The sequence below is a fragment of the Pelodiscus sinensis genome, chromosome 3 (assembly GCF_049634645.1).
Source record: "Pelodiscus sinensis isolate JC-2024 chromosome 3, ASM4963464v1, whole genome shotgun sequence".
NCBI lineage: Eukaryota > Metazoa > Chordata > Testudines > Trionychidae > Pelodiscus > Pelodiscus sinensis.
Window position 1 is genome coordinate 120,523,760 of NC_134713.1, and position 24,005 is coordinate 120,547,764.

At 43.1% G+C, this 24,005-nt stretch overlaps 1 protein-coding gene across 1 annotated transcript; it reads left to right on the plus strand.

Annotated features, from left to right (window-relative positions):
• The first annotated feature begins 277 nt into the window (after positions 1-277).
• LOC106731946 (sulfotransferase 6B1-like) lies at positions 278-22,184 on the plus strand. The gene is made up of 7 exons (XM_075923184.1): positions 278-849; positions 9,059-9,201; positions 12,186-12,275; positions 16,271-16,321; positions 17,802-18,027; positions 20,346-20,420; positions 21,827-22,184. The coding sequence occupies exons 1-7, from the start codon at positions 612-614 to the stop codon at positions 22,036-22,038; spliced, it is 1,035 nt and encodes a 344-aa protein (XP_075779299.1). The 5' UTR covers positions 278-611; the 3' UTR covers positions 22,039-22,184.
• Positions 22,185-24,005: the final 1,821 nt, after the last annotated feature.

The window sequence follows — 24,005 nt, forward strand, 5'->3', positions numbered from 1 at the left end:
AATCACCTCTCTCAAAATCCTTGCCTAGATTTTAGAGGCTCAATCTGAATATTCATCTTTAGCCCTAAATGTTTGGACCTTCAGACATAGAGTTTTGTATATAACTCCTTCAAACCTGCACCCTTATCTAAAATAAACATGCCTGTCCAGGCTGCCGTCAGGCATAGGGGCACCAGTTCAGTAATTCTGCATAGGGCTTTGTAAATCCTAACCCAGCCCCTGACCCCACTCCCGAGCAGGAATGCAGGGGAGCCTGCGGGCAGAAGGTGTGGAAAGGGGCCTTCAGTTGCTCTGGCCCAGTGCCACACTCAACAATAAACTGCCTCTGGGAACTGTCCTGCGGTGGGCAGAGGACAATGGAGTCAGGAAGGGAGGAAAGGGATCAAGAAAGCAGGCAGCTGCAGGGAACAGGAAGGTTTGAGAGTGCAGTCACCTGTTCCCAGACCACAGGAGAGCAGAAACTCTGTGTATCAGCTGGAATGCCTGAGGAAGAGGTCATATAACTGGCCATAAACCTGCAGGAGTTGTCAACACTGTTACTGCTTACAGGTTATAATCTTCTCGATAGCCGTGCAGGAAGAGTCAGCTAGGAAACCACTTAGAAGAAATCCATGTCTGTGTGTCTGCCACAGCCAGAGAGAGAAAACATGATTACTGCCAGGAAGAGATTCATTGAGAGGTTGGATCAAGCCATGGCTAATGCTGAAAAGAGGGCCCCAGCGGACCTGCTATGGTCCTATAAAGGGGTTTTGTACCCAGCTATCCATTGCAGTGTGGAAACTTTCCAAGCTCTTGAGTCCTTTGAAGCAAGGAGCGATGATGTGTTACTAGTGGGATACCCTAAAACCGGTGAATATTTTCTTTACTTCATTTGATATTTTGACTAGATTCCTTCTGTCGTGGACAAAGGAGCTGTGAGCAGGGCCCTGGGCAGGCTGAATGTGAGCTCACACTAAAGCTGCCGATTGTGTTTTAGAAGTGGGCATTTAAGCTTGTTCAGAGTTATCATTAGCCTTAAGAAAGCCATATATCTACCTCACCCGCATGATTGCTCTACACCAGTAAATTAAGTTGGCTTAACTATGCTGCAGTAGTATATCTGTGCATTGTACCATTTCAAGTGTAGAGGAGCCCTCAGATTTTATACTAAAGAATATCAGGATTTCATTATAAATCTGTTGCTCCTGGCACTTATCAGATGAAGGTTCAAGTGGGGGAAATGTAAGTTTCCTATCAATATTTTTTCTAATGTAGAAGTTTAATCTTGGCTGTTCTCATATACTAAGCTTTTAATTACAGCTTGCACTTAGTTTTTTTGGTGATTAATCATCAGAAAGGACATATGGAAAATCCAGTTATCCATTGGAGTTTGTTGTCTATGCAGTGCTTCACATGCTGAATGATGAATGGAAAAATAATTAGAAATGGAGTTTATTCTCAAACAATCAAATGGTGTGAACTAGCAGGCACCAGCATGAAACTTCTAACAATGAATGGAAAGCTAGCAAGAGAAGGAAATTAAAACTCATGTCTTATAAAATATTGCACATTGCACACTGCAGTCTGGAAAATATGGTTTAAAAATAAATGGCAAATGTTTGAAGTGTGATTCAAAAGCAAGTGTTTGGGCTCAAACCAGGAGTAACTGGGTGAAATTAGATCACTTAGATTAGGCCACCTATAACACAGATAACATTTCACCCAGTTACTCCTGTTTTGAGACCAATAACTTGCTTTTGAATCATGCCTCAAACATTTGCCACTTTTAAAGTATATTTTTCCAAACTGCAGTTTACAGTATGCAACATTTTATAAATAATTAAATATTCATTGGGCCAGAGAATGGTTCTGCAGTCTCATGGTTACAGCAATGTGGTTCCAGATTTCCTGCTGACACTCATGCTCTGACCTAACATATAAATAACTTTAAATATGACCCAAAATATCTTCCCAATTGTTATTATATTCAGGCACTCTTCCAAGAGGTGTAACTTCAACTTAGCCCATAGAGTTTTGGTGAGAATAGAGTTTTCTTTGCAAAGCAATAGCCACTGTACATGCAATTGAGCATTATCAATAGTAACAGTAAGATCAACCAAATGATTCTTATCCAAAATTAGAAGATACTGTTATTGAAAACAAAAAATGTTTTTTGAGAGAGTCAGGGAGAAGATTTTATTCTCTGACACTCCTGTACCAGAAGCAAAAGCACAAATTGTTTTTCTGAAATAGCTTCTTTTGAAACAGCATGTCTACACTACAGGGAAGCCTCAAAATTAGTCCAAGGCAGGCTTCCCTAATGTGAATGCGCTACCTCACATTAGAGCCCCAGGAGGAACTGGGAAGTAATTACTTTGAATGGCCCTGGGGAGGAGCTATTTCGAAATAGCAGCAGTGGAGTGTCCAATCTATGGAATAACTGTGCTATGTAGACTAAAGATCTTAAATATCATGTAAATCACTAATTGAGAGTCAATGCATTTTTGCATCAACTATTCGATTAGTTGATAGGGTGGCTCTGCCCCTTTGAAACACCACCACTGCAGCGTTTCAGAGAGGCAGCGTCACGCGGAGCCTGGGCTCCATGCGGCAGTTCCGCTTTCAAACGCTGCTGTTGTGTTTCAAAGGGGCAGCACCACACAGCTGATCCCAGGCTCCATGTGGCACTGCCCCTTTGAAACGCCACCACGGTGTTTCAGTCAGCAGCGCTGCATGGAGCCTGGGGGCAGCTAGGGAATCTGGAGTCCGAGGTCACCTCCATGTGGCACTGACACTTTTAGACGCTGTCCCGGCATTTCAACCAGCAGCGCCGCACGGAGCCTGGGGTCAGTTGTGCGGTGCTGCCCCTTTGAAATGCCATTGTGTGGCATTTTAAAGCAGCAGCACTGCACAGAGCCAGGGACTCTGGGCTCCGTGCCACGCTGCCACTTTGAAGTATCCTTCTTCCCCCCCTCCTCCGCCTTGCTGCATCTATCTGATAGAGACAGCAAGGGGGGGGAGTGAGTAGCAGTGAGTGAGAGTGGGGGAGGGAGAAAGGATGGAGTGAGCAGGGGTGGGGCCTTAGAGAAGGGGCATGAAGGAGGCGGGGTAAGGGTATTTGGGTTTGAGGTAGATCTTGGATTGCATTTAAATTCAAAAAGTGCATTTAAATAAAAAACCTCAGAACAAATGACATGTCATTAACTGTCATTAATTTGGGCAGCATCCAAAAGTGGAATGCAAGGCCTTGACAGCATAGGGGAATTTTACAAAATCTGGTTCAGCTGTTGGACATTTAACTAAATTAGTTACAAGAACTGTTTTGTTCACTAGAGCTGCGTCTATTTTGAGGCTCCAAAAAAGTTTACATATTTCTTGTACACCTTCCCACTGCAGACTGGGTCCTAATCACATTACTACTTACTTATTCATGTGAACAGCTCTGCTAAACCCATTGATGCTATGGGTATGTCTAGACTACATGCCTCGGCCGACAGAGGCATATAAATTAGACTACCCGACATAGTCAATGAAGTGGAGATTTAAATATCCTACGCGTCATTAAAAGAAAAATGGCCGCCGCATTATGCTGGCTCAGTGGATTGTTGACAACGCGTCAGTCAAGACACGGATCGGTTGACAGGGAAAGCCGTTGTCGACCGCTCCTTTAAACCCCGTTTCACAAGGCATAAGGGATCGGTCGACAACGGCTTTCCCTGTCAACTGATCCGTGTCTTGACTGATGCGTTGTGTCAACAATCAGCTGAGCCAGCACAATGCGGCGGCCATTTTTCTTTTAATGACGCGTAGGATATTTAAATCTCCACTTCATTGACTATGTCGGGTAGTCTAATTTATATGCCTCTGTCGGCAGAGGCATGTAGTCTAGACATACCCATAGCATCAATGGGTTTAGCAGAGCTGTTCACATGAATAAGTAAGTAGAAATGTGATTAGGACCCAGTCTGCAGTGGGAAGGTGTACAAGAAATATGTAAACTTTTTTGGAGCCTCAAAATAGACGCAGCTCTAGTGAACAAAACAGTTCTTGTAACTAATTTAGTTAAATGTCCAACAGCTGAACCAGATTTTGTAAAATTCCCCTATGCTGTCAAGGCCTTGCATTCCACTTTTGGATGCTGCCCAAATTAATGACAGTTAATGACATGTCATTTGTTCTGAGGTTTTTTATTTAAATGCACTTTTTGAATTTAAATGCAATCCAAGATCTACCTCAAACCCAAATACCCTTACCCCGCCTCCTTCATGCCCCTTCTCTGAGGCCCCACCCCTGCTCACTCCATCCTCTCTCCCTCCCCCACTCTCACTCACTGCTACTCACTCCCCCCCCCCTTGCTGTCTCTATCAGATAGATGCAGCAAGGCGGAGGAAGGGGAGAAGAAGGATACTTCAAAGTGGCAGCGTGGCACGGAGCCCAGAGTCCCTGGCTCTGTGCAGTGCTGCTGCTTTGAAATGCCACACAATGGCATTTCAAAGGGGCAGCACCGCACAACTGACCCCAGGCTCCGTGCGGCGCTGCTGGTTGAAATGCCGGGACAGCGTCTAAAAGTGTCAGTGCCACATGGAGGTGACCTCGGACTCCAGATTCCCTAGCTGCCCCCAGGCTCCATGCAGCGCTGCTGACTGAAACACCGTGGTGGCGTTTCAAAGGGGCAGTGCCACATGGAGCCTGGGATCAGCTGTGTGGTGCTGCCCCTTTGAAACACAACAGCAGCGTTTGAAAGCGGAACTGCCGCATGGAGCCCAGGCTCCGCGTGACGCTGCCTCTCTGAAACGCTGCAGTGGTGGTGTTTCAAAGGGGCAGAGCCACCCTATCAACTAATCGAATAGTTGATGCAAAAATGCATTGACTCTCAATTAGTGATTTACATGATATTTAAGATCCTGAGTCTACATAGCACAGTTATTCCATAGATTGGACACTCCACTACTGCTATTTCAAAATAGCTCCTCCCCAGGGCCATTCAAAGTAATTACTATGGCTGTGTCTACATTGGCAAGATTTTGCGCAAAAGCGGCCGTCAATTACGTAGCTGAAGTCAAAATAGCTTATATCAGCTTTTGGCACTGTCTACACAGCTGGAAGTCCAAGATTGCACATGACCATAATGTATCTTATGCAATGGATAATGTCCTCTGGTCCTAAATGAAAGTTTCCATCTCAGGTGGTCTGGGAGGAATTTCCCTATTGTTCTCATTTTGTTCATCTCTCCCTATTTGGTTGCCCAGCTCAAATGCACCTGTTTTCACAAAAACTGGCTCTCTTTATTAGCATGGATTCCTGCACAGTGTTACAATCTACTGAACATGGTCAAAAGGTCACTTATTATCGCCCATCTCAACTTGAAAAAAAAAGTCTTCCTTTGATTTCCCTTACTCCTCATAAAATGAAGGTTACAGGAGTCAGAGTAAGAAGTCCTTAAGCTCAACATCATTTTGACATTATGTCAAAATAACTGCTTGCTGAGGAGACGCAGACTCTGTTATTTTGGAATAATATCAGTTATTCTGAAATATCGCTGCTGTGTAGACATAGCCAAAGTGCTCATCAAAGTGAGTATGGGTTTCACAAACAAATCCTCAACATGTTCCATAATAATACTGGTCTCAATTAAAAGGCCGTATCCAGGGCTTAGAGTTGGCTTTGTCAACTAGATTTTCCGTGTCAGCTTTAATAAGTAAATAATGAAAGGAGCTTGAAGGTACGTCTGAGAAGGGGCTATGTGCAGATACAGCAGTCTTTGAATGGCTGATTCCAGCACTTACCATTCACATCACAAAACCAAATTAAATTAATGGAGTTGCTCCAAGATAATAGTGCAGAATTTGGTCTGTGGTATGTATATTGGACATCAGAAAAATCCTCTACGAGAGGTACAGAAGAAGGCTGAGTGCTCACAGAAGAACCCAAAAGGTAGACTCAAAAGGTAGAACTTGGTTAAGGCAGGAAATTCTCTCTAATCAAGTGACAATGTTTAAAAAAAAAAGCCACAGATTGACACAGCCTGGGTTCAGAAAGACAAGACTGATGCTCATCTAACCCACACTAGATGTTCCTTTTCCTTCAAGGATGCCCAGCAAGTCTCTCCCATTCACCAAGTTTTCAAACAATTTCTAAAGTTCTAGAGCTGTTAAAAACACCAGGATTTAATATTAATTTAATATTATTTTCTTTACTCCAAAGGCTGGAGGGGAGGTTAGGTCAGTCTGTGGTTTATAGGTTGATTTCACAGTCTCTCAGCAGATGTCACAGAGCTTGCTTTGACAACCTGGTTGGCAAAAGAAAGTTTTTGCTGTTAGAAGGCTAAGAGCTTTTTACCATGTAAGCAACAAAATCAAACACACAGGCATGTTAAAGAACAAGGTGCTAGATATTAACTTTCTCTTCTGTAAATGGCTTATAAATTCTATTTTGTTTACTGTAAGTTGAACCTGCATTGCTTCTTCTCTGTCAGAGATTTTACAAGCTGACATTCTTGAAGAGAAAGAGATGTTCATTTCATGAGAAAACGTGACAAACCTGTATAACATTTTCAGGCATGATGGTCTTTCCTCTGGAAATACACCATTGAGGGCACAACCAGCTAAGAGCTCAGTCCTGTAAACACTGAAGCTTGGTTTAAACATGTGAATTGTCTTAGGGTACATCTATACAGCAGCCTTATTTTGGAATAACTGAAGTTATTCCAAAATAACGTATTACATGTCTACACAGCAAGCCCATTATTTTAAAATAAATTCAAAATAATGGGCTTCTTACTCCGACTTCTGTAAACCTCATTGTATGAGGAGCAAGGGAAGTTGGAGGAAGAGTGTTCTATTTCAAAATAAGTGCTGTGTAGACGTGCCAAATTTCAAAATATACTATTTCAACTTAAGCCACACAATTAGCGTAGCTTACTTAGAGTTTAGCCCTGCTGAGTAGATGTACCCTTACTGACTCTACAGGAGCACTTGGATGTGAAGCATTATAGATATTTGAAAAGTTTTGCAGGGTCAGGAACCATTAATGATTAGAGAGCATTTTCTTCCTGTGCTTCTAATCTCTCCCAAACCTTTGCATTATTCTTCTTTCTCCACCACCCAAGTAAGTATCATTAGCTAACTTTATTTACTTTACACTGGTCCCACAATTGCCAGATAACCGCTTTTGCTGTTATATATGCCCTGGATTTTGTAATTTCCACTCCAGCTCATCTGATGAAATGGGTTTTTTTTTACCCACAAAAGCTCATGACCTAATATAAATTTGTTAGTTTCTAAGGTACCACAGGACTACTCATTGTTTTTATTTACCATTGTCACAGGACTTTTCTGTCATTACCCAGTGAACTGCACTGCTTGGCCACTTTGGTGGCCTCACAGTCCCACATCCCAGGTTGTTACTTATATAGCACCAGTTCATCATTTCCTTGCAAGTATAATGGTAGATTGCAGCTTACAGCAAGAAGAGACTTCCACTCACCACAGGCTCACTCCCTGGGTTTTTCCTTGCTTCCTGTTCCTTCCACTTATATCCTCCCAAATACATCATTAGCTCGGGGTATGTCTACACTACTCCGCTAGTTCGAACTAGCGGGGGTAATGTAGTCATCCGCAGTTGCAAATGAAGCCCGGGATTTGAATTTCCCGGGCTTCATTTGCATGAAGCTGGCCGGTGCCATTTTTAAATGCCGGCTAGTTCAGACCCCGTGGAACGAGGAGTACAGCTAGTTCGGATTAGGAAGCCTAATCCAAACTAGCTACTCCGTGCCGCGTGTAGCCGCGCAGCACGGGGTCCGAACTAGCTGGCATTTAAAAATGGCGCCGGCCGGCTTCATGCAAATGAAGCCCGGGAAATTCAAATCCCGGGCTTCATTTGCAAGTGCGGATGACTACATTACCCCCGCTAGTTCGAACTAGCGGGGTAGTGTAGACATACCCTCAGTGATTAACATTCAGCTGCTCATAAGCCTCCATCAGAAAGTGTTTAATTGCTCATAGATGAGCCTGCATCCCTTATGCCCTTGGTGCAACCCTAACCTCAGATTACTAATAGGAAAGCTAAATTAAGCCATACCTGACACCAGCTCCAGGGCTATCCCATAAAACACTTCTCCTAGAACTTATTACATTCAAATTTATAATTGTATGGGCATGTTTACACAGCAGGGCTAAACTCAAAATAAGTTATACAACCTGAATTACGCTAATTGCCTAGCTTAAGTCAAAATAGCTTATTTCAACTTTTGGCGCTGTCTACACAGCAGTTCTTTCCAGATAGAGCCCTCTTCCCCTGACTTCTCTTACACCTCATACAATGCGGGTTACTGGAGTCGGAGTAAGAAGTTCTCCAGCTCGACATTATTTTTACATTATGTTGAAATAACTGCTTGTGTATAGATGAAGACTATTTTATTCTGAAATAACACTGCTGTGTAGACACAGTCTATATGATCCTATAGTCAGTTTCTTCTATTGATAGTGTTTATACCTAAGCCAATTCTAATTAATTTTGAAAATAAGATTCCAGGAGATACATTTTAAATTGGTTTCTAAAATCAGATATTACAGTGACAGCATTCCCTTATCTACTAAGGCTCTGGCACTGCCAACAGTTACACACTTAACTGAATAGTTCCACTGGAATCAATGGACCTACACACATGTTTGAAGGCAACTACATGAGCAAATGTTGCAACTCTACACAAAAAAATAGGGGAATTTAACTGGCAAGATTTGTTTCTTATAAAAAAAATGTTGCTACTAATGAAAAATGCTACAAAAGAGAAAAGAATTACTATAATATTTGTATTTATGATTTTGTTCTTAGTATTTACTTTTTTGTTTGGGATTGAAATTAGGCTTCCTGGATGGTAATTGCCAAGATCATTTTTATTTCTTTAGTTTTTGTTACAGTTTTGAATTTGTTTTTTTTTTTTAATATTCTTTTCATACTTTCCAATTCTCTGGAATTCATTTATGATCAAATTTGTCAGGTATTTTTCATTTGGAGACTATTTACCATTTGACATGAGCTGTTCTCAGCTCCTTAATATTTTTTAAAACATTTGTTTCAGGTACTAATTGGCTTATCCACATCTTGAGGGACTTGGTTACAAGAAGTACAAAGAAAAATGAAGAAATGAGTAACAGCATGAAACAGGATGAAGAAATTGCTGAATTTACATATCTTGAATTTGGAGATCCAGGGAAGTTTCAGGTTGGAATGAAATAGCTAATAGAAATTGTTAAAAATCTGCCATTTGATATATATAACAGTTAAAATATAATGTGTGTGGAGTACTCCGTTGGCAGGAAACAACTGAGGATAATTGCAATAAATGTTCTCTGGCTAGAATGAATTGAACCTGAACATTTTGCTACTAAATATTAGGTGGCAAAAATGCCTGAGGAATGAGCGAATTAAAAATTCTGAAGAAAGTATAAAGCAATTACATAAAGTACTTAAAAAAAGAAATGAAAAAATTACTGTGTGTGATGCCAGAGACAAAGGTTTCATACGTAGTTTACAGTAATTACTTGTTTAACACATAAGAACATAAGCACATAAGAATGGCCGTACTGGGTCAGACCAAAGGTCCATCTAGCCCAGTATCCTGTCTACCAACAGTGACCAGCACCAGGTGCCCCAGAGAGGGTGGACCGAAGACAATGATCAAGCGATTTGTCTCCTGCCATCCCTCTCCAGCCTCTGACAGACAGAGGCCAAGGATACCATTTTATCCCCTGGCTAAAATTTTCGCAATAGCACAATTTTATTTTTAGGGAACATTTTTTGAGTAACACTACAGTCCCCGAAATAACACGAAAATAATCAAGAGGCGGACTACTTCACGCAGCGGTATAAGTTGGTGAAAACAGTGGTAATTCACAAGAGCGGATGAATGCATGTGGTCACAGCGGTCCTCCGCTCACTCACGTGTTTATCTTTGTGTTTTAAGAAACCGCAGAGACTTGTGTTGCTAGTTATCTTGTGTTGCTAGATATCTAATGCTGACATTGACGACCCAGCACCAACAAAAAATGGACTTTGCCATCACCACTTGAAACGCAACCCCCACCTTTTCCATTATTTTTAATGGGGAAATTGATCCCGCATAGCACGTTTTCGCTTAGCATGAACATTTTCAGAAACGCATCTATAGTGTTAAATGAGGAATTACTGTATATTCTATTTCAGGGGTCAGCAACTTTTTCAAATCAAAGAGCCAAATTACATCAAAATTCAGAACAAGTGGTCAAATGAGGAGCCAGGATAAGAATGCCTAGTTGCATGACTGAAACTATACAACTTAATATTATTGATAATTGACATGATGATTACTAATAGTATAAATGAAATGTACTCACAGACTTCTGCTGCTGCTGGGGGGCAGTAGTCAGGGTTGGGGTGGATGAGGGGCTCAGGGCAGGGAGCTGGGATATGTGAGAGGTGCCGGAGTCAGGGCAGGGTGCTAAGGTGGGAAGCAAAGTATGTGAGGGAGCCCTGGGACTGGATTACATTACCTGGCATGGGCTGGGCTGGGCTGCTGCACCCGGGCAGCAGTGACTGGACGAGGGGCCAGGCTGGGCTTGCCGCAGCCAAATCGTGTCCTCCCCTCCTACTCATGTTGCAGCGGGAGGGGGGCGGGGGGCACCATCAGCTCTTCCTGTGGCCAGATAAGGGTGAGACTGTGGGGTCTGTCCCAGGTTTGGGGCTGGAGACAGGAGGCTGTGGCCAGATGGGTGCTGGGCCCCAATTATCTTACCCATTACAAAGATAGCTTCCCCAATTATCACCTCTAATATCATTATCTCATAGACATTTACCTCCCCCCTTCATGCCCCCTCTGTTCTAAAATCTGATTTGTCTATTTTATATGTGTTCACTTTTTTTGATTGTATCCCTTTGGTATATATGGTCATGTCAATTTTCTTCCACAATTTGATCTGAGGAAGTGGGTCTGGCCCACGAAAGCTCATCACCTAATAAATCGTCTTGTTAGTTTTTAAGTGCTGCATAGTCCTGTCTTTTGTTTCAGTATTCAGTAGGATGGTGTTTTCTGTCACCAGTTCTAAAGGCAGTCAGGTAGCTCTGTGTGAGGACTCTTGGGCCTGGTCTACACTAAAGGGGAAAGTCGACTCAAGATATGTAACTCCAGCTACGTTAATTACATAGCTGGAGTCAAAGTATCTTAAATCACATTTTGGAGCGGTCCACACAGCAAGAGATCTTTCTCCTCATGAGGAGCAGGACTACTGGCACCGATGGGAGCATCCCCTCAGTCTGACTTAGTGGGTCTTTACTTGACCTGCCAATTTGAACCCTGGAAGATCTACTGTGACAGCGCTGATCTTCTCAGTAGTGTAGACAAGCCCTTGATGTGCTAAAGCACTGTTGGATTTAAAGACCACATATCATTTCTTCATTCTGATAAAATCTAGTGCACCAAAACAGTAGCAGAATAGAAATCTCTGGAGGCAGTGACAGATCTATAGAAAGGATCTTTAACACCAATAGAAGACTGACTGGATGTGACTGCTTAGAAGCCAAGGGCCTGCTGCTATTCCCACTAGAATCATTACAAAACTCATATTGACTTCCATGGGTTAGATGTTCATTTGACAAAATCCACCTTCATCATCACAGCTGTAACAAGGGTGGGGCAAGTGGGGCACTCGCCCCAGGCGCAGTACATTTAGGGTCGCAAAATTAAAAATTAGAAAGTTAAAATATTAGTTCATTTATATCTTTACTATCATCTATTTGCAATCTCAATTAACATGTGCAATTAATACAATTAATATAAAAAATTAAGAATTTTATCATTTTGGGAGGCGGGGGTGGGAGGGGACGGGTGCAGTAGCTTGCCCCAGGTTCAGAAAACCTTCATTTCGGTTCTGTCCATCATCACTATAGATTCACTACGGAAAGTCTGTAGAGAGGGCAAGGACGGAAATATAATACTTTCTCATCAACAGAGGTGTCCCAAAGAATGCAGGTTTGTGCCCTGTTGGTGGGGCCATGGGAAAAGATACGCTGTTTCTATATGTCGTACTCTTGTTGAGTACATGGAAACCTTTAAACTCCTTGCCTGTTATCCTGGCTCTGTTCAGAACTAAAATTCCCTACACAAATATTTTAAAGATAATGTCACTGAATCCATTATTTCCCATTTTCTTTCCTTTTTTCTTTAATTAAAGAGGATAAAGAAATTACCTTCCAGAAGAGTTTTAGCAACACATGTTTTTCCTCATATGCTACCAACATCTATTTTCAAGAATAATGTCAAGGTGAGTGTTCATTTTAAATTGTAGGGTCACCATTACAGGTATTTGTGTGAAACAAAATGTTTAACAAATGTGGCTACTCTTTGCTTGCTAGTTATTTATGAACAGGCTCAACTGAATTTACTTTTTACAATTTTTTTGTTATTTGAAATATTTAGTAAATGCTTTCCACCTCTGAATAATTAAACTATCTGTTAAAATGTAGGAAAATGTTTTTCTCCCCTAGATATTGGTGCTGATTCGAAATCCAGAGGATATATTATGTTTACAATTTATGAAGAACTGAAAGAGATGAGATTAATGTTATGTAAGGAGTGCTGTATCTATCTCTTGTGTTTCAAGTAGTGTTTGTTACTAAAAGATTCAGACATTATCAGTCTTATCTGGATTAACTTTAAGGTGCCAAAGAAATGTACCAGTGAACAAAACAACTTTAGAATATCTCAGACTTAGATGGAGAATGTTCAAAGGCACAAGCACTTTGACTGTCAAACTGTTTTTTCTGCCTTTGAAAATCTCCCCTTGGATCTAGTAATTCCCCAAGAACTTTTTATAGACTTGGTCTGTATTTTCAAATCTAAATATGCATTTAACAGGCTCAAGTGTTACATTTAAAATATATGCTCTAGTTCAGCCATGAGTTATTCGGCAAGAAATTACTGGGGAAAATTCCATGGCCTGTGCTTATGAAGGGAGTCAGACTATGTGATCACAATGGTCACCTTCTGGGCTTAAAATCGCTGAACAGTGAGTGTACAGAAAATAATTATTATTGGGAGTACAGCAGTTCTGAGGGCTTTTTTTTCCCCACTACAAGAACCCTGTTTCAGTAACTTTGACACTAACTGGCAAAACTCAGAATATGATCTATCTACAATTTAAGACCTTGATCCCACAAATACTCAGATGTGCGAGTTACTTTATAGACGTGGGAAGTCCTGGCTTAGAACACCTTGCTCATGAAGTGACTTGTGCGGTGAGGCTCCCCTTATGGGGAGTTAACTCCCACTCATTGCAGTGGTGTGGAGGCTTCTTCTATAGCCCTTGGGGGGAGGGCAGGATTCACCCAGAAACCACTCCAACACCAGTATAAGTAACAAAACACTTTCATCAAAGAGCCCCAATGCTTGTCAGCATCAGTTCTTCAGTCACTGCTCTGGGTGTTGTGTTAGGCTCTGGCTGGTGGTACAACACGGGGAAAGCTCACAAGTAGCCACACAGCCACACTGCTGCTGAGACCTGTCCTACAGCCTGGAGCTTAAGCTTTGGCTACATCTAGACTACAAAGAAAAGTTGGAAAAAGATATGCAAATTACGAACCGCAATTTGTGTATCTTTTCCCGCTTTTCTTTCAAAAGAGGCTTTTCTGAAAGTTGGCACGTCTACACGGCACCACATTTTGGAAAAACCTGCTCTTTCGAGCTATTCCTTCTTCCTCGTAAAACGAGGCTTACAGGGATGGTGAAGGAATGCATCTGCTTTTTCAGAAATGTTTCTGAAAAAAGCGGATGCATCCCTTAGATGCAGCATTGCTTTTCCAGGATACCTTCAGTATCCACATATTCACTCTGCTGACACCATTATTGGGCCTAACCAAGTGAGTTATAAGATCAAGAACACATATTCCTGCGCCTCCAGAAATATAATCTATGCTATCATGTGCCGAAAGTGTCCGTCTGCTATGTACATTGGACAAACGTCTCAGACACTTCGCCAAAGAATCAATGCCCACAAAACAGACATTAGACAGGATCACAAAGAAAAAACAGTTGCTTGTCATTTCAACCAGAAAGGACACTGTCTCAATGACCTACTCACCTGCATCCTACTTCAGAAGACATTCAAATCTGCACTTGAAAGAGAATCCTCTGAACTGGCATTCATGCTAAAATTCGACACTCTCCGCGGGGGCATGAACAAAGACTCCAGCTATCTTACCCATTACAAAGATAGCTTCCCTAATTATCACCTCTAACACTATTAACTCACAGACATCTACCATTCCCCACCTCTAATATCATTAACTCACAGGCATTCACCTTCCTTTCCCGCCCCCCCTGCATCCCCCTTCTGTTCTGAAATGTGATTTGTCCTTTTCATATGTGTTCACTTTTTTAAATTGTATCCTTTGGTATATATGGCTGTGACTATTTTCTTCCACTATTTGATCTGAGGAAGTGGGTCTGGCCCACGAAAGCTCATCATCTAATAAACCATCTTGTTAGTCTTTAAAGTGCTGCATAGTCCTGTATTTTGTTCCAGAAAAGCACTGCAGTCTAGATGTAGCCTTTGATTATACTGGCAGTTGAGCGGCATAGCTTTTGTCATCCACAGATGCTTACACCCCTCTCATCCAAAGATAAAAACTTTGCCACCACAAGAACTAGGTTAACATTTTTTTGTGGGTCCCAGTGCTCTCCTGCTGACAAAGCTAATGCTGCTTATAGGGGGGGTGTAGATTTTTTGTCAGCAAAAGTGTTGACTATCTCTACTTACACTGTCTGACTTTTAGCAACAGAGCCTTTTGCTAAAAGCTGTGTAGGGTACACAAAGCCTTGTTCTTCCGCCTGCTGTATACTCAGGAGCCCTTTCTCCCATATGAGTAGAACTGTCATCAGGAATTGAGGGTTGGATTTCCTTCCAAATATCGAGAGCTCTGTGAGGGTGGAGAGGCCAGCTTCTCCTGTTTGCTTATTTGCCCACACATTAGGGCTCTGGGGACGAGGCCCAGGTTCCCTGTAAGCTGTGAACCTGCATGGGCATGCAGAGGTTCAGAGGACCCCAAGCATTCAGGGAGTTCAGCTGATCGGCTGGAATGGGGGGAGGGGCACTCACCCTCTCAGAGGAGCAGAAGCAGCAGCAACTGCTGCTACTGCCACCTGCTATAAATGGAGACGCTAGCTCCAGCCTCTACTCCAGGTCTGGGCAAAAGATGATCTGTGGGATGAATCCCACCCTGCCCCACACCTGTTTGGCATTCAGGAAAGCTGGGTGCAGGGCTACGTGTGTGTTTGTGAACACTGAGAGCCTGGAGGGAGGGGGCGAGAGGCTTCTCATGCTACCCCTGATCCCAGGAGCTCCCATTGGCCGGTTTCAAACAATTGCAGCTGCCTGTTTGCAGGACAGGCAGCATGTGAAGTGCCCCTCCCCCCATATGCCCCAGGATCACACCATTCAGTTCAGAACAATAAACATGGTTCCTGCACCTCTCCAGAGCCTGCTCAGGGGCTGGAAGGAAGAGACCCTGGCTAAGGAACCTGCTAGGCTGCTGGTTGGGAGCCAGATAAGATCTCCCAGCCAGAGTCTCTCTCTGGCACCTCAGCTCCTCCCTCCCCCAGCCCCTACCTCATGTAACCCAATCCTTCTGTACCCCTGTTCCAGCCCCCATACATCTTCCCTGACACTGCATCCCCTCCTATACTTCTCCTCAGGTCACAACCCCCTCTCAGACCTTGCACACCAATCTGCTATCCCTGGTCAAAGCCAAAATCCCTACACCCCCTCTGGCACTCCTACCCCAGGTCACAACTCCTTCCAGGCCCTGCACGCTCTTCTTACTCCAGTCCGTTGCCCCAGGTCACAATCCACTACTTCACCCAAACACCCTCCCAGATCCACTATAGCTGTTGGCCCCACTGACTTCAGGGTAGATAGTTACTTCAGCAACAGGAGGTGTTTCCCCATTGCTGTAAGTTAATTCACCTCCCTGACAGGTAGTCGCTATGTTGACAGAGGAATGCTTCTGTCAATCTAGCACTGTCTACACTGGAGCTTCGGTCAGTTTAACTACATGATTTGGTTGTGAATTTTTTTTTTTTTTACACACCTGAATGTTGTAGCTGGGTTGAATTAACATTCTAGTGTAAACCAGCCCTAAGGCTTTACATGTTTCTAACAAACAAGGGCTAAAACTTTAAGTGATAAAGACAGTCCTTAGCATCTGTAAGTATCAGAGACATATAGCGTTTGATATTCACAATACTGTTGTCCATTTATAGACACGTATTAAAAGCAGCATGTGCACAGCAAATGAACTGTTAGAAAGTCACGTAAGTACATGTAAGGTACACTGAAATCATCACAGGTTTATCTCTTTTCAAAAATGTTTGTTTCCTTGCTTTTTGCCCCCCTTTCCCATGGGTTTAAACACTAACACCTGTATTGTAGCCAGGCTACAGAAAAAGAAATAGGCATCTGTTAAAAAATAAAAGCACAGAAGCTAAGTATTGAACTAGCACAGCGCTCCAACTCTGCTTTTTCTCCTAGAAGTGGTGCACTGTGAGTATGTATTCCACATAGGATAGGTTCTGCCTTCCCACAACAGTGCACTGTGTGAAAAACACACTCACAGTGCACTGTTGTGGGAACAAAATGCAGGACAATGTAGCACTTTAAAGACTAACAAGATGGTTTATTAGATGATGAGCTTTCGTGGGCCAGACCCACTTCCTCAGATCAAATAGTGGAAGAAAGTAGTCACAACCATATATACCAAAGGATACAATTAAAAAAAATGAACAAATATGAAAAGGACAAATCACATTGCAGAACAGGAGGAGGATGCAGGGCGGGGGGGGGGGGGGGTGGGAGGGAAGGAAGGAAGGTAGGTAAGTGTCTGTGAATTGATGATATTAGAGGTAGGGAGAGTGGGATGTTTGTGAGTTAATGGTATTAGAGGTGATAATTGGGGAAACTGTCTTGGTAATGGGTGAGATAGTTCAAATGTTTAAGTCCTTTTTGTAAAGTGTCGAATTTTAACATGAATGACATGTTGTGGGAAGGCAGAACTGATCCTAACACATCTTGGGATTCCCCCAGAGTTCTCCCACAGCCTCCTCAACTGCTGAATGGGCATCAAGAGTAGCTCTGTGAGCTCTCGGTGCTGAGGAATGCCAAATCAGCGCAGCAGCCTGTCCCACTACCCCTTCAGCAACAGTCTGCCTGCTTCTGTATTCCTAGTGCAGGGCAAAACAGGAGCAGTCCAAATGGAGCCAAAGTATCTGACACTCAGCAGTCAGATACTTGGAGAGCTTTGATAGAGGAGAGGTGCATGCCTGCATAGCAGAAGAGATCACAAAACACTGAGCAGAGCCACAAGGACAGGCATTGTGGGATAGTGGCAGAAGCTAGTTCTGTTGACAAAACAAACAGCAGTGTCTTCACTTGATCTTTGTTGACAATAAAGGAGGGGGGGAAGGAGTATGGGGAGAGTGAGTGATGGGGGCAGCAACACTCCGCCCCCAGAATGCCCACATTAAGCATGCTAGGGTGGTCAGGGCCAGGCTGGCGGTTTGGGAAGGCAATGCCTTCCCCTGCCTAGCATATTGGCCACCCATATCCAGACTTATGAATTAGTGTGAAATCATCAGATGTAAAGCTTTATATAAAGCATTACTGTGGGTAAACAAAGCTTTCTGTCTCCAGTGTCAGTCTGGCACAATAACAATGAAAAAATGTGTTTTTGATTAACAACTTGCACTGTTTGAACTTCTTTCTCTTTTCAGAACCTGATTTTGGGAGTGAAAAAAAATAGCTACATTCTTTGGGTTCTCCATGACTGATGAAGAGATTCAAACTGTTGCTGAGAGGAGTAGTTTCCAGACTATGAAAGAGAATGCCCACGAAACCCATGGTGCATTTGGAAATATTCTCTTCCTCAAAGGTGAATTCCCAGTACAACTGACAATTCCTTGTTGGCTGATCATTCTTAAATGTCTTTTTGCAGACACTGTATTAAAAAGTTACTGGAGTAAATGTAGGTCATTGATGCAGTATTCAAAATACTAATTTAATTTCATCTTAAGAACAGTAGAAAGATATTTCAGGTCAGCTCCTCTTAGAACCATAAAATGTTAGGGTTGGAAGAGACCTCAGGAGGTCATTGAGTCCAACCCCCTGCCCAAAGTAGGACCAACCCCATCTAAATCATCCCAGCCAGGGGTTTGTAAAGCTGGGACTTAAAAACCACTGGGGATAGCGATTCTACCACCTCCCTAGGTAACCCATTCCAGTGCTTCACCACCCTCCTAGTAAAATAGTTTTTCCTAATATCCAACTGTCACGTTACCGAATTTGAGGGAAGCAGCCAGATCACTGCTACACCCATAGGTGGGGGTGTTGGTCCCAAAAATGATATAAAAGGGAGCCATGTGAGGTGTTGAATAGAAGCTTACTGTCTGCTAATCCTATGTACGCTTTTCATGTGATTATATAATGTCTGTGTGTTAAGTTATAAGCATGTACTGTGTATGGATACTAAGTATTTCTCTGCATGTGGTTGAGCATTAGGCAGAGCCTGGCCTATGGACATGCTAATTAGCGAGGCTATGTGGGACAGTAGCACTCAAAGGGCCAAGGACACACCTCGGGAATGAGGACTGACACCTAAGGGCTGCCAGCAGGGAACACAGGGATAGGCCGCTGGCCAGGTGACCTGCTGCAGCCAAGAAGAGACCAGGAAGGAGGTATAAATATGCCATGTGGCTGACTCCATCTTGGTACTCAGCTCAGCACTTCATCCCAGAGGCAGCAGTGCAGGGATCAAAGAGCCAGAAAGAATTGTGGACCCATCCTGACCTAGGATGCGCAACAAGGACTTTTAAGCCAGCAGCTGTAACATCTCTGCTAGAGCCTGCATCAAGAACTGGGAGATTCGATGCATATAATGTATGATACTTTAGCAACCTTACTCTCATGCTTTTAACCTTTAGATGGTAGATTCTAAAGGATTGGCTTGGCGTGATTCGTGGGTAAGATCCAGAGTGTAAATTGACCGGGGATCTGTGGCTGGTTTCTTGGAACCAGACAGAACTTGTTCGGGATAGGTGGGATTGGGTTCTAAGACCCCACCCCCCCCCACCGGTGTATGAGGCCCGGGGCCATCTGGAGCACGGATATTGCTGGGGTTTCAGAGGGGTTTTGCTTGTGAGGCTTCAGGCAGACTACTGAAGCGTTCTGTGGGACTGGTTTGTGGCCTGTTTGGAAAGGTCACCAGTCTGGGGGCTGTAAAAAGCCTCAAATTTGAGCAATTCACCCTGAGCGGATGCCCTCAGCTGTGCCCAGACTCGGCCCGGTCCGTCACACCAACCTCGACCTCCCCCATTATAACTTGAGACTATTGCTCCTCATCCTGCCATGTGTCACAACTGAGAACAAATAGCCTCTCTCCATACTCTTTGGAACCCCCTTTAGGTAGTTAAAGGCTGCTATCAAATCCCTCCTCACTCTTCTCTTCTGTAGACTAAATAAGCCCAAATCCCTTATCCTCTCCTCATAAGTCATGTGCTCTAGCCCCCAATCATGTTTGTTGGTCTCCTTTGGATCCTCTCCAATGCATAGACATCTTTTCTGTAACAAGGGGCCAAGAATTGGACGCAATACTCCAGATGTGGACTCACCAGTGCCGAATAAAGGGGAATAATCACTTCTCTAGATCTCCTGGCAATGCTCCTCCTAATGCACCCTAATATGCCATAAGCCTTCTTGTCTACAAGGACACACTATTGATTCACATCCAGCTTCTCATCCACTGTAATCCCCAGGTCTTTTTCTGCCAAACTGCTACTTAGCCAGTCGGTCCCCAGCCTGTAACACCACTTAGGATTCTTCTGTCCTTGTTGAATCTCATCAGATTTCTTTTGCCTGAATTCTCCAATTTGTCTAGGTCAATCCAGACCCTGTCCCAGCCCTCCAACAAATCTACCTCTCCCCCTAGCTTACTGTCATCTGCAAACTTGCTGAGGTGCAATCCATCCCCTCATCCAAGTCATTCATAAAGATATTGAACAAAACTGGCCCTAGAACCGACTGTTGGGCAGTCTGCTTGATACCAACTGCCAACTCTGCATAGTGGATTAGTCACACTACCCGTTGAGCCTGACAATATAGCCAGCTTTCTATCCACCTTACAGCCCATTTATCCAATACACATTTCCTTAACTTGCTGGCAAGAATACTGTGGGAAACTGTATCCTTGTTCCTCTCTTCAAAGCAAAACCTCTAAGTTTCCCAAACCTGACAGTCTTCAATTTGGGGGAGGAGCCACTTATTACATTTCCGTGTTCTTCCCAACAGATACTAGAGTCAGCTTTGATGTCACCTGTATTCAGCCATGTTCACAATCTACAGCTTCTAAGGATTTGGCCCAGAGTACTTCCAAGATAGTTGATAGTTCTGTTTCTGCTCTGCTTTCTCATATCTTTTCTGTTACTGGAACATCCAGCCCTTCTGAATGGTCAGAATACGCAAGGAATCCCCAAATAACTTTGGATTAGTCTCACAGTGATGCTATTTCCCTTTTATCCTTTCATGCCAGATCATTAAAAGCAGGTAACTGGTTCACAGGTATGTTTCACATACTCTTAATTATCTGATTTCCTTAAGCAGAAGTGCGTGCACTTTCTATGGACTCTAGTCTGCCATTCCTACTCACGCTGCATAGTGCCTTAAAAAGTAGCAGCATTAATTTAAATGAGATTAATCAGGGAGAAAGACACTTCTTATAATGGTGTGACACTGGGGACTTTTATTTACTGCACACTATATTTAAAGAAACAACATGATGGCCACACCGAAAAGAAAATATTTTGTAGCTCATTAGCTTCCACATTTACTTTATTTAAAATGACAGTGGTTAAAGAAAAAATTATCTGCAAGAAGATAAATGTTCTTTTGAAGAACCTAGTCCAATGGCAGAACTAAAAGGAGGGCAAGGGGACAATTGGCCTTTAGGTGTATGTGTGGCATAGATGCTAACTCCATGGGTGCTCTGGGGCTGGAGCACCCATGGTAAATAAATAGTGGGTGCAAAGCACCCACCAGCCACCAATATTTGGAGAAGCCATCGATCAGTTGTTTGGTGGCTGGGGGATGACAGAGAGCAGCAAGTGGCAGAGCCTCAGGGGAGGGGCTGGAACAGGGTGGGAAGAGGTGGAGTGAAGGTACAGGAGGAGATACAGAGTGGGGACAGGAAGAGATGGAGAAAGGGCAGAGCAGAGCTTTGGAGCAGAGTGGGGATGGAGCACCCCCAGGGAAAAATATCTCAGTGGCTGGCCTGCCCAAGCATATTATGCAATTGACAAATTTTCACACAGGGCTAGAGAGGAAGCCAGCCCCTCACTCATCTGGCAGCAGTGGCTCCAGCACCACAGGGCTGGGCCTGGCTTGCTGCTCCAGGCATCGTAGCATGGCATAGAAGGTGATGTGAGGCTGCAACCACGTCCCACTGCCACTCACTGACATTTGGCCCTGCCATGGATGTTTGGGAGAAACTTGAATGCACTGTGGCTGTGGGTGACATATCAGTGGCCTGAGTGGAGAGCCACTCTCAGCTCCATGCTGTCATGTGATTGCCACGGGCTTGCTCTGCTGCGTATCATGAAAGAGCCATCACTCCATTTCACTGCAAAATGTGACTTCACCACGAGTCTGATCCAAGCCTCATTAAAGTCAGTGGAAAGGTTAGTACAGTCATCACAGCGCTTTCAATGAGGCTCTTAGTGGTTAACAATGTACACTCTAGCTAGTATAAACCATGGCTGAAAAGAAATGATTTTGAACAAAAGTTGAAACATTACAATCTTTGCTACCAGGCAGTGATCTAGACACTACAATTATATACATATGTTTGCTTGCAGGCAAGATTGGTGACTGGAAAAACCTTTTTACTGAAGCTCAGGACCAAGAAATGGACAAAAAATTTGAAGAGCGGTTAGCAGGAACTAAACTGGGAACAACGATCAAGTATGAGGTATACTGCAAAGCATGAAAATGGAAGCTAGTTTAACGAAGCACAACATGATCAGCTTACAGGCATTTTTTGTAGCCTGAAGGAAAAGCCCATTTATTCCCTCTAGCCTTTTTGTACAAATTTGTAAACAATTACATTCTAACTCTCCTTAGAAACTGATATTCTGTCAACCTTGAATTTTACAGCAAGCATGTTTACTGTACAGCTTACTGTCTTACTTTAACTAATGATATTGTAATGATCACATCTAATATAATGCAACAAAACTGCTGAAGTGTATTATCTGAAATTAAAAAGCAAGTTTTATCATCTTGCACTTTTAGGTTTTAATAGTGCCACTAATTTTGGGTATAGTAGAAAGAAAGAAAGCCTGGAACATGGGGACTTGTACAAGGCCTGAGGCTTGAACTAAAGGTAGCAAAAATCATGCTATGAGAAAGAGTCAGGAGCTATTACAAAGCAAATGCCTACTTATAATTCAGTTGGCTGGTACCTAAACTTGGCAAGAATATGGCTGGCACTGCTAAAACACAGGCATTCCTAAGTAGTTCTAGGAACTAGGTATTCATGTAAACACATTCTAGAAGAACTGTACAAGAACACAACAATACAAAGTTATGGTTTAAACACACTCTGTGAAGATGATACTGGCTCAAAGGGATGGAGAGAAGTGTTTTGAACAAGCCAGTGTCAGAAGGGTAACAGGTAACTTGTTTATATATTAGTGCATATAAGAGGAGTCACAGAAGGAATGTTTTTTTTTTCCAGCCTAGGGGGCAGTGGCAAGTCCCATCACTAAGTAAGTTAAGTCCATCGTCACAGACATACTTATGTGCTAGTGCAGTGGTTGCCAACCTTTGTTATACCGTGGACCGGCAAACCCATTCGCAAACTTTTGGTAGACCAGTAACGTGTCATTTGCATATTTGCATATTCATTATGGTAATTAATGTCAAAAAGTCACATATTATTATTCATTACATCTGTACACACACAATACATGTCATAATGGATCAGAGTTTGCAGCTATCTACAGCGCTAAAAAAAAATTCATAGAAAGAATTCCCCTCTGGCTACTGGGAGGGACAGCCTCTCTCCCAGGGGTGCCTGCAGAGGGAGGGGCGCAGGGAGGGAGAATGTGGGGCACCCTATTTAGCAACTGAAATTTTGTCAGGGGCATAGGATCCAGAGCCTCAAGTGCTACCACCAGGCACCTCTGCCCTCCCCTCCTCCTGCCCCATTTTAACACACTTAAAAATGGCAAAGCCACCTGTGCTCATGCTTTACAAAACAGTTCACCCCCGGCCACAGATCAGGGCTGGAATATTTCAGCCCGATGGGTGCCTATTTTGGAAAGTTATGAGAAATTGAAAATATGAAATTAGAATGGAACCACAATAGCTTCCTTAGCTATAGTGAGCTCTACACACTTTCGGTTTAATCAGATGAAATCATATCCACAGCACCTAAAATATATACGCTCAGGTGGAGAATTACATCTTAATTCCCAGCTAAGAAAAGAGAGCACGGAAATAAAAGCAGGAGCCTAATACTCCACCACTTGCAATCTGAGAAAGAGTTTAATTGTAGAGCTTAAACAAACATTACATTCTATGGCTACATGACTGTATTCCAGGTGTTGTTTAGTTCAAGTATTTTATTTGCTTACTGTAAAAAAGGTATTGAGCCTGAACTGTATTTCCTGACCAAAGGTCTCTGAGGGTACATCTACACTACAGAGGAAGATTGAAGCTGCCGCTGTCAATCTTCCAGGGTTCGAATTAGAGGGTCTAGTAAAGACCCACTAATTTGAAATGAGAGGGGCACTCCGGTAGATGCTGGTAACCCTGCATTCACGAGGAGTAAGGGAAGTTAAAGAAAGAGTGTCCTTCCTTCGACTTCCTGCAGTGTAGACAGTACCAAAAGCTGAGTTAAGCTACGTTGACTTCAGCTACACAATTAATGTAGCTCATGTTGCGTATCTT